Source organism: Mustelus asterias, chromosome 13 (assembly GCF_964213995.1).
Source record: "Mustelus asterias chromosome 13, sMusAst1.hap1.1, whole genome shotgun sequence".
Classification (NCBI taxonomy): domain Eukaryota; kingdom Metazoa; phylum Chordata; class Chondrichthyes; order Carcharhiniformes; family Triakidae; genus Mustelus; species Mustelus asterias.
The window spans coordinates 56,098,586-56,110,150 of record NC_135813.1 but is presented as its reverse complement, the minus strand read 5'-3'; the positions used below and the strand labels follow the sequence as shown (position 1 = coordinate 56,110,150).

The following is an 11,565-nucleotide window of genomic DNA, read 5'->3' as shown; positions in this document are numbered from 1 at the left end:
TGGAAGGAAGAACAAAAGAACAGAGTATTGTTTAAATGGAGAAAACTGCAGAAAACTGCAACACAAGGGCTTTGGGGGTACTTGTGTACGAAACACAGAAAGCTAGCACACAGGTGCAGCAGGTAATCAGGAAGGTTGGCCCTTATTTCAAGGGGGTTGGAGTATAAGAGTAGGGAAGTAGGGAAGTCTTGCTGCAACTGTACAAGGTACTGGTGCGCCCACAACCGGAGTACTGTGAACAGTTTTGGTTCCTTTATTTAAGGATATTATTTTATTGGGGGCAGATCAGAAAAGGTTCACTTGGATGATTCCTGGATTGGCGAGATTGTCTTATGAGGAAAGGTTAAACAGGTTGGGACTCATTGGAATTTAGAAGAATGAGAGGTGATCTCATTGAGATGTATTGGATTCTTAAGGGGCTTGACAAGGTAAATGCTGAGAGGATGTTTTCCCTCATGGCATAGAAGGCATAGCATCAGAATAAAGGGGCACCAATTTAAGTCTGAAGTGAGGGGGGATTTCTTCTCTTAAGAGGGTTGTGAGTCTTTGGAACTCTGCCAAGGAGAGCTGTGGGGGCAGAGTTTATTTAAGGCTGAGGTCTATAGATTTTTGATCAGTAAGGTAATCAATCAATGGTTACAGGAAAGGGAGGAATGTCGGATCAACCATGATACTATTGAACGGCAGTGGAGGCTCGCGGGGCCAAACGGCCTACTCTTGTTCCTATTTCTTATGGTCTTTAAAAGTTTTATAGTTTCTCTACTCCTACCAAAGGTCAGTGGCCTTACACCTCTGCTCCCAATGTATATAGAGTCCGTCCCTTCACGTTGTACCCATAGCTACAAGAGTGGCTCACAATCGGCTTCAGCCAGCTGTGCTAAGTCTGGAGTGCGGTGAGCGGCAGCATATTACAGGTTGTCACACAGGGAGTAGTACCTTGTAAAATGTCCTGTTGCCACGATGATGCACCATCACAACCACACACAACACATCACAGGGCATGCCCCGACTTGATTCGGCTGACAGTGCGGGCATGGGTTGCTAAACCAATCACTGGGATCCTAACAGAACCATTACCTCACTCAGTTTAACTTTTTGTAAGATAACTCACCCGGTGAACAGTCGGGACCATCAGATCGGAGTCAGCAGGAGCTCAGGGACGGACAGTAAGTAAACTGTGAGTGCTCCTGATGTGTGGGGTCTTTGGGTGTGTGTGTCGTTGCAAGGAGGCATTTGCATCATGCAAAAAAGTCGCTATTCTGGTACAGTGAGGATGGGATGTGTGGTGGTGCCACCAGTTTATATTGAGGGAAGGGGGTTTACAGTGGATTCAGGCTGCAAGGTTTCTATAGGAGAGCAAGACACAAATCACTTTGCCAGTTAAGCTGTAGGGACTTGGGGCGAGTGGCATTTGTGGCGATTCAATTGCCCGAGTTGTAAATTAACATCAGGGAAACTTCATAATAAAAACAGCAAGTTCTGGAATAACTCAACAGGTCTGACTTTCCGACCATAGTCATATTGGACTCGAAACTTTAACTATGTTTCTCTCTTTGCCTTCAGGCCTGTCGAGATTTTCCAACGTTTTTGCTTTTATTTCTGCAGGGTTTTGCTTTTTGTTTCGGAGGAAACTGACTCAACCCCCAGCCTGCACTAAGATCACTACAGGGTGTGGATGTAGGCAGGGTTATCAGTCACTACCTGCTTAATCAGGAAACCTCATATCTGGGCAAATTAGGGAGGTTTGGAACCGCACCCTGAATAAATTCTTCAGAACTAAAGATTGACTCATTTCTTTTAAATTGATATTACATGTTGATGCAATTTCTAACCAGCCAGCAGAAAGTGACAAACTGTTTTGGCACAAGGTGAAACTGACAGGGGTCCGGGTAACCACTATCGAGAGGCTGGGATTATTTCATTCACTGGGGAAGTTGAACTGCTGAACCTCTCTCTTATCCTTGTCTCTCTTTCTCTCTCTGTCCTTTCTCACTGTGTTCTGTTTCTACCCACTCCCATATGTTCCTCCACAGCTTCTGGTTTGGCTCCTGTCATGTCCTGATCGCAGGGGACAGCTGAGGAGCATTGACAATGGGCCTCGGACCATTGGAGTTAAGCCTATCAGTATTGGAAATGTCTGCCAATAACATAGAAATTAGATGCATGAATAGGCCATTCGGCCCTTCGAGCCTGCTTCACCATTCATTTTGATCATGGCTGATCATCAAATTCAATATCCTGATCCTGCCTTCCCCCCATATCCCTTGATCCCTTTAGCCCCAAGAGCTATATTTAATTTCTTCTTGAAATCAGATGACATTTTGCCCTCAACTACATTCTGTGTTAGTGAATTCCACACAGTACCATCTTCTGGGTGAATAAATTTCTCCTCACCTCAGTTCTAAAAGGTTTACCCCTTTTCCTCAAATTATGACCCTAGTTCTGAACATCAGGAATATTCTTTCTGAATCTACCGTCTAACCTTGTTAGAATTTTACAAAGGCGGCACAATGGTTAGCACTGCTGCCTCACAGTGCGAGGGACCCAGGTTCAATTCCAGCCTCAGGTGACTGTGTGGAGTCTGCACTTTCTCCCCTGTCTGTGTGGGGAAGAACTGTGGTTTCCTCCCACAGTCTAAAGATGTGCAGGTTAGGTTGATTGGCCATGCTGAATTGACCCTAATGTCAGGGGAATTAGCAAGGTAAATGAGGGTTACGGGAATAGGACCTGGGTGGGATTGTGGTCGGTACAGACTCAATGGGCCAAATGGCCTCTTTCTGTACTGTCGGGATTGTATATATAAATTTTCTATAAATCCCCTCTCTTCTAAATTCCAATGAATATAACTCCCAGGCCACGCAGCTCAAAGTGTGCAGCAAGTCACCAGTGATGTGGATTTAATCATACTCTGCAGTGACTATTGCACTTCATCTGTGGTTAGGAGAAGGTAAAAAAAACAAATTTGCATTTATCTAGCACCTTTCATGATCACAGGACATCTCAAAGCATTTTAGAGCGGATGAAGTACTTTCTGAAGTGTAGTCAGTGTTGTAATATAGAAACCAAGGCTGTCAATTCATGCACAGCAAGATCCCACAATCAGCAATGTGATTCTGACCAGATAATCATGCTATTTTGTGATGTTTATTGAGGGCTAAATATTGCAGAGGACACCAAGGGTAACTCTCCTGCTGTTCTACAAAATGTTAGTTTTTATTTTTAAATTCAAGATCCAGAAAAGGAAAAGCTAAAAGTTTGTTGGCACTGCCAAGGATCCTGAGATTGTGATCCACCAGCCAGATATAGGAGAGATCTGGCAGCAGCTCTGCCCCAGCCCGGCTCGCTGAAAGGAAAGTTTCCCCTGCCTGTTGACTGTATAGTTTCTATTCCCTATGAGTGTGGACAGTTTTGTTTCAGTTCCCTGTGAGTTTATACAATTGTGACTTCCACTCTGAGTGAGTGAGACTGAGGGACAACAGGGCTGAGAAACAGAGAAATACCAAACACACTGTCACATGAGGACAGTGTAGTGGATGAAAGCCTGTACAAAGTTTAGCCAAATGAGGAAACAGTTGCTGGACGATAGAACAAAGATTGACCAAGACTGAGGTGCTGAACTTGAGGGTGAACTTGGTGTGAGCTGTAATGGGTTAGCATTTTTGGAATGAAGGGATTCAGTCTCTGAATATGAGTTGTTTTTTGTTACAGGTCTTGCAGCTTGAATTGGTGACATTGCTGGATACAATATGGCATCTCCTGTGGTAAGCATTTGGAGAAGCTCCAGTATACATGGGGCAGGATTTTGTGCCAACAGGATTTGGCGTTTCTGCATTAGTTCTTTGAATAGCTTGCTGCATTTTATGGTCCCCATCCCTACTGCGAAAGGGCTATAAAATTCTGCCCCATGGTCTCTTAAGGTTGGGAAATATATAAATGTTGTTAAGGGCACCTAACCACAGCTAGACTATTCTCAAAGTTGTCAGAATAGCCAAGTGGTCTAAACTGCCAAAATCAAGGAGTGTGATTCCTTGCCTTGTTTAAGCCTGGTAAATTCAGGTCCCTTTCTAGGGGCGTAGATTCAAATCCCACTCCTGACATTTCACTATTAACTACGAAATGTCCCCACCAGCCTCACAATGCCTGCAAGACTCTGCTGCAATTGACATCTGCCTCCTTTATGGGCACAGTAAGAAGTCTCACAACACCAGGTTAAAGTCCAACAGGTTTATTTGAAATCATGAGCTTTTGGAGCGCTGCTCCTTCGTCAGGTGAGTGGAGAGGTAGAGGTAGGTTTCACAAACACGGCATATATCGTCAAAGACACAATTCGGCGGCATGGTGGCACAATGCTTAGCACTGCTGCCTCACAGCACCTGGGACCCGGGTTCGATTCCGGCCTTGGATGACTGTCTGTGTGGAGTTTGCACATGGAGTTTGTGTGGGGTGAGGGGGGTAGGGCGGTAGGGGGGGGTGGTGGTGATGGAAATAGGGGGTAGGCCTGGGTAAGCTGCTCTGTCGGAAAGTCAGTGCAGACTCAATGAGCCAAATGGCCTCCTTCTGCACTGTAGGGATTCTATGAAACCAGTTCTGCTGATTTGTATCAGTGGACATAGATGGTGTATTGTATAGATGTCGGTAACACTAAGACTTCTCTGTCCATTAACCTGAGACCCAGGCTTGAATACGGAGATAAAAATCTGCATCATAAAGGGTTAATCAAAACTGGAGAGGGTTCAGGTCAGTTGCGGATGGAACTGGCACTGAGTGGAAGAACAAAGAAAATTACAGCACAGGGACAGGCCCTTCGGCCCTCCAAGCCTGCACTGACCATGCTGCCCAAAGGAGCAAGGAAGGAGCCAGAAACACTGCGGGGTATCTATTAGTATGTCGCACAACTTTGGTGGCAGACAGGAGCAGTGCTCATGGAAAATCCGCCCTTTCCAGCTAGAGTTTGAGGGAGATCCCCATGACATTTCAGAACCAATGTCTCATTTCAAATGAGCTGTGGTTTTTGGAAAATATAATTTCAGTGCAGTCAAGGGAACCTTGCTTGGTATAAAATAGAAAGCACTGGATACTCTCAATAGGTCATGCTGCATCTATGGAGAGAAACAGAGTTAAAATCTTCCCCACTCCTGCCACCAGCAGGAGTTGTGTGAGGATTGGTGTGGACAATTGCACGGGAACTGTAAAATCAGTTCCCCAGTTGGAATGAACCCTTGACTGAAATATTCCTCCACCGTCCAATCACTCTCCCTGCCTGCCACGATTTCATGCCAGTCCAGGACATGTCCGGGCCAATCTGGTGTACATATCATAGAATCGTAGAGCACAGAAGAGGCCTTTCGGTCCACCGAGTCCGCACCAACACATTAGAAAAACCTGAACTCCCACCTAATCCCATCTGCCAGCACTTGGTCCATAGCCCTGAATATTATGATGTGCCAAGTGCTCATCTGATTCTTTTTAAAGGATGTGAGGCAACCCGCCTCTTTCACCCTCCCAAGCTGCGCATTCCAGACCGTCACCATCATCTGGGTAAAAAACGTTTTTCCTCACATCCCCCCTAAACCTATGTCCCCTCGTGACTGACCCTTCAATTAAGAGGAACAGCTGCTCCTTATCCACTATATCCATGTCCCTCATAATTTTGTACACCTCAATCAGGTTGCTACTCAGTCTTCTCTGCTCCAATGAAAACAATCCAGGCCTACACAACCTCTCTTCAGAGCTTAAATGTTCCATCCCAGGCAGCATCCTAGTAAATCTCCTCTGCACCCCCTCCAGCGCAATCCCATCCTTCTTGTAATGTGGTGACCAGAACTGCACACAGTACTCTAGCTGTAGCCGCACCAAAGTTCTATACAACTCCAACATGATTTTGCTGCTTTTGTAATCTATGCCTTGTTTGATAAAGGCAAGTGTCCCATATGCCTTTTTTACCACCCCACTAATATGCCCTTCCACCTTCAGAGATCTGATGACAAACATGCCAAGGTGCCTTTGTTCCACAGAACTTCCGAGTATCCTACCATTCATTGAATACTTCCATGTCAAATTACTCCTTCCAAAGTGGATCAAGTGTGGCCACTGCAAAACTTTGTGCATAAATATGCCAATAGAGTGCAGGTCTGCACACGTCCCGAGCAGAAACTGAGAGAAAGGTAGTGATATTATGCATTGCTTCTTACTGGATGGAGGCTGGATGTTGACCCTCCGCCATCTCCACATGCCTGCTCCTGATCCTCTGCTGACAGCTTGGGGTCAGGTGCTGGAGTTCAGCCTTGACCTTCCCATTCTCTCTCTCTGTCTCAATCAAGCTTGTTGTGAATAATTGTCCCACACAAGGAGAGAAAATGGTTTGAGAACACTTGAGATGCATGTGGCATACACAGCTGGAAGTCAAATGCAGCAATCAGGGGCGGCAGGGTAGCACAGTGGTTAGCACTGCTGCTTCACAGCTCCAGAGACCTGGGTTCGATTCCCGGCTTGGGTCACTGTCTGTGTGGAGTTTGCACATTATCCTCGTGTCTGCGTGGGTTTCCTCCGGGTGCTCCGGTTTCCTCCCACAGTCCAAAGATGTGCGGGTTAGGTTGATTGGCTATGCTAAAAATTGCCCTTAGTGTCCTGAGATGCGTAGGTTAGAGGGATTAGTGGGTAAATATGTAGGGATATGGGGGTAGGGCCTGGGTGGGATTGTGGTCGGTGCAGACTCGAAGGGCCGAATGGCCTCTTTCTGTACTGTAGGGTTTCTATGATTTCTATGAATCTTCTGTCTACGGTATGCCATGTGAAAGCTCCAATGCACCAAAGCCGAGGGTTCTTTGGCAGCTCTTCCGAAATGGTGAGCTCATGCACGTAGAAAGAATAGGCACAAAAAGGCATGGCATCTGCTGTGGTTGCTGGTGTCCTCTACACCATACCCCACAAACTCAGGTCTATTGCTTTTTCTTGCCAATTGTAAGCTTCTTCTTTGAATCTAAATGCCATCTCTAAATTCCCTTGTAAGCCATCGTTTGGCAACAGTTCCCTTTCCATTCTTGTGCCAAATAGGAATAAGCAACTTCTGGAGTTCACCTGTTTGTTCCTTGAATGCCTGCCATTGCCTCTCCACTGTCCTTGCTTTCAGTAATGTTTCCCAATCTATCATAGCCAACTCATGCCTCTTATCATGTTAGTCACCCTTATTGAGATTCAGGACCCTGGTTTCAGAATCAATTACGTCACTATCCACCTTGACAAAGAATTCTATCACATTATGGTCACTCATCCCCAAGGGTCCTCTCACAATGAAATTGCCAACTAATTATTTCTCATTGCACAATACCCAGTCCAAGATTATCTGTTCTCTTGTTGGTTCCTCAATGTATTTGTCCAGAAAATCATCCCATGCACACAGAGCACAGTGGTTAACACTGCTGCCTCACAACACCAGGAACCCGAGTTCCAATCCAGTCTTGGGTTACTGTCTATATGGAGTTTGCACGTTTTCCCCGTGTCTGCATGGGTTTCCTCCGGTGCTCTGGTTTCCTCCCAGAGTCCAAAGATGTGCAGGTTAGGTGGATTGGCCATGTTAAATTGCCCCTTAGTGTCCAAAAGTGGTTTAGTCATGGTAAATGCACGCGGTTAGGGGGATAGGGCAGGGTGGTGGGTCTGGATGACATACTCTCTCAGAGAGTCAGTGCAGGCTCAATGGGCCTAATGGTCTCCTTCTGCACTGTAGGGATTCTATGGTACACTTCAGAAATTCCTCCTCTATTATACTGTGACTAATTTGACTCACCCAATCTGTATGCAGATTAAAGTCACCAGCAATCATAGATGTTCCTTTATTACATGCATCTCTGATATCCTGTCCAATGCTATTCCCAACATTACCACTACAGTTTGGTGGTCTGTATACCATCCCCAACAATGATTTTTACCCCTTGGTGTTTCTTAACTTGATCCATACAGATTCCAGATCGTCTCTGCTAATATCTTTCCTCAATATTGTACCATTATCTTCTTTAATCAACAGTGCCATGCTACCATTTTTTTCTTTCTGTCTGTCCTTCCTAAACACTGAATAGCCCTCAATGTTTAGTTCCCATCCTTGGTCACGTTGGAGCCATAGTCTCCATAATCCCAACTATCACATCCATTTACAACTATTTGCGCAACTAATTCATCCATTTTCTATTGGATGCTCCAAGCGTTCAGGTACAAATCCTTTAAGGCTTATCCTTTTAACGTTCCTTGTCCCGTTTCTACTATTTTTTACTGTGTCCTTATCTGATTCTGGCCCTTGATTTCTCTGCCTATCATTTTTCTTATTCTTTTTGTTGCCTTTTTCACTTGTTCTTGATTCACCCTGCTCTGAATCCTTACATAGGTTCCCAACTGCCTGCCATATTAGTTTAAACCCTCCCCAACCACCTCCCCATCCTAAGTACATCAGGCCCGATCCTGCCCAGGTGCAATCTGTCCAGTTTGTACAGGTCTCACCTCCCCCAGAACCGGTCCCAATGCCCCAGAAATCTGAAACACTCCCCCTCAAACCATCTTTTCAGTCACATATTCATCCTATATATCCTGCTGTTTCCACTCTGACCAGCATGTGGCTCTTGAGATAACTACCTTTGAAGTCCTACTTTTCAACTTATTCCTAGCTCCCTATATTCTGCTTTTAGGACGTCATCTCTTTTTTTATCTACGTTATTTGTACTAGGGGATTTTCATCGTAACTTCATTGCAGTGTTAATGTAAGCTGACTTGTGACACTATAAATAAACTTTAAACAATATGTACCACAACAATTGGTTGTTCACCCATCCCCTTCAGAACAATAGAGGATTCATATACGTGATTTGGTGTGATTTCCTGCTGGGCTCTGCAGGGAGAAATACTTCCAGTCCCACCTCCACCATGGGACATATGTCTGTGGTCGAAAATCCCATCCAAGGTTTCAGATCGATAACCTATTAGCATAGGTTAATCCTGTTTCTCTCTCCACAGATGCTGCTGAGTTTTTCCAGCCTTTCCGATTTCCCTATATCATCAGTATTTTGCTTTTTGTTTTAGTTATAATCAGTCTTATTCAGGTATTAAAATTTCTTCACAGTGTATGTTGGAAAGAAAATAAATGTTCTTTATTCTGTGGTGTTTATCATCACAGAATCCCTGTAGTCCAGAAGGAGGCCATTTAGCCCATCCAGTCTGCACCAACTTTCTGGCAGAGCATCTTACCCAGGCTCCCCACCCTATCCCCGTAACCCCACGCATTTGCCCCACTAATCTCCCTAACCCACACATCTTGGGACACTAAGGGGCAATTTAGTATGGCTAATCCACCTAACCTGCATGTCTTTGGACGGTGGGAGGAAACTGGAGCATCCAGAGGAAACCCACACATGTTTAACCTTTATCCCTGATTTTTAGTGACACCCAAACGGAGAAATCATTTACGTGTGTAAATAAGCCTGTTGTATTGCTCTTCCAGTGTGATTGATGCATAAACAGCAAAGATTCTGTTACAGTTAAATAGTTGATCACCACCAGATTTTAACAGAATACTTCATCTGCCTTCTGCAAAATTAGAGAATGGTTTTACATGACAAAATATGCTGGAATTGGTTCAGCTTGTGAATCCTGACTGTTTACTTTAGACTCAACAGCTCACAGAGGATGGAGTGACAGAGACAGCACTAAATGATGCCAGCAAGACTGTACCCATTGCTGAGCCAACCAATGATGAAGTCAGTGCCCCTCCAGTGACCACCAAGGAGACCCTGGTGTTCTTTGACCTGGAAACCACAGGCCTAGGTAATAACCTTCTGATCTGAGTGAGATTGGCTCTGCTTTGAGCTAGGGTGCTACATCACACTGGGACGGCTGTATGCTTTCTGTGCACAACAATTTGCAACTGTGGAGAAACTTCACCAAAATTAAACAAAAGATCATCACAAAAGAGCAAATGATGGTAACTTGGGAAAGATAAATAAAGGGGTATTAGGAGAATTGGAAAGAAGATGGGCTTGAGAGCAGGATATGAACAAGGTGTCTCACTCCAAGCCCAGTCTATCCCTGTCTCACTCCCAGTCCAATCCATCCCTGTCTCACTCCCAGTCCAGTCTATCCCTGTCTCACTCCCAGTCCAGTCTATCCCTGTCTCACTCCCAGCCCAGTCTATCCCTGTCTCACTCCCAGCCCAGTCTATCCGTGTCTGTGTCTCACTCCCAGCCCAGTCTATCCGTGTCTGTGTCTCACTCCCAGCTCAGTCTATCCGTCTCTGTGTCTCACTCCCAGCCCAGTCTATCCGTGTCTGTGTCTCACTCCCAGCCCAGTCTATCCGTCTCTGTGTCTCACTCCCAGCCCAGTCTATCCGTCTCTGTGTCTCACTCCCAGCCCAGTCTATCGGTGTCTCATTCCCAGCCGAGTCTATCGACGTAAAAGTCCCAGCTCAGTCTATCCCTGTCTCATTTCCAACCTAGTCTATCCATGGCTCACTCTGTGCTGAAGTCTATTGAACATTGTAGAACTGATAGGCCTATAAATTCCAGTTTGGCGAGGAAGGTTGTATTTTAACATTATCTATATCTTCTAGATAAATGTTGCGACATTGTACAGCTATCGGCAGTGAGTGGTGAGAAGATCTTCGACAAGTACATCCTGCCCAGCATTGCCATGTCAGCAGGAGCAACAGCTATTACTGGAATACAGGTGATGGACGGAGTCCTGTATGTGAGGGGAGAACCTCAAACCACCTGCAGCCTCCAGGAGGCCATGGCAGCTTTCCTGGAGTTCCTGCAGTCGCTTAACAAGCCTCTGTTAGTAGGCCACAACATCTGGAAATTTGATGGTCCAATTATTCTTAGAGCTTGGGAAAAGCTCTCCATGAAAGATCAATTTGACAAATGTGTGACTGGGTTCCTGGATACATACTGTTTGGCCAGGGATACTATTCCCAGGTCAGAGGTCAGCAGCTATAGGCAATCTGATTTAGTGAAGACTTATCTTAAAAAAGATTATGAAGCGCACAATGCTATTGAAGATGTAAAGAGCTTGCAGGAGCTGTACTCTGTTCTCAAATTTACTCCAGAGCAGAAACAGAAGAGGCAGTTTTCTCTCTCTCAGCTTGAAAGCCGTGTATCTCTGTAGCCTCTCGTTGAAAGTAGACTGATATTCTTTCAGCTTGCTGATAAACTTGCGATGCAGGAAGTTAATTTTGAAAAGCTGAAGTTAACGCATCAGCAAAATCCTGAATCAGGGCTAAAAACCCTTCTCCAATCTCTGGGCACCTCGGGGCCCACCTACATGAGAGTCGCCACCTTTTTTAGTCGGTGAAAGAGCTGTTGGTTTATCTTTGCTTTGTTAAGCTGCCATGCAGTGGACAGATAAGAACACAATAACAATGGCACATCATCCTGCCAATAAGCGAAAAATACACACTTTTCCTAAGTCCTAACAAGCAAACTATTTCCTCACCTTTCTTACTTACTAATTACTTCAGATCTCTGCACTGTTGGAACCCACATTGCTGATGTTATTTACAATGTTATATGCAAACTTTAATAAATAATATTT

General features: G+C 45.1%; 1 protein-coding gene across 2 annotated transcripts; it reads left to right on the top strand.

The window, feature by feature from the left end:
- The first annotated feature begins 1,009 nt into the window (after positions 1–1,009).
- On the top strand, positions 1,010–11,565 carry LOC144503117 (protein PML-like). 2 transcript variants are annotated; one of them, XM_078227628.1, is made up of 4 exons: positions 1,010–1,166; positions 3,709–3,761; positions 9,648–9,804; positions 10,586–11,565. In XM_078227628.1, the coding sequence occupies exons 2-4, from the start codon at positions 3,747–3,749 to the stop codon at positions 11,137–11,139; spliced, it is 726 nt and encodes a 241-aa protein (XP_078083754.1). In that variant the 5' UTR covers positions 1,010–1,166; positions 3,709–3,746; the 3' UTR covers positions 11,140–11,565. The 2 variants fall into 2 exon arrangements, with proteins under 2 accessions (XP_078083754.1, XP_078083755.1); XM_078227629.1 differs by having other exon boundaries at positions 1,124–1,177.

Excerpts from the sequence above, each read along its gene's own strand:
- LOC144503117 (XM_078227628.1), top strand. Across the intron at positions 9,805-10,585 it reads CCTGGAAACCACAGGCCTAG|ATAAATGTTGCGACATTGTA; the intron begins GTAATAACCTTC and ends TATATCTTCTAG.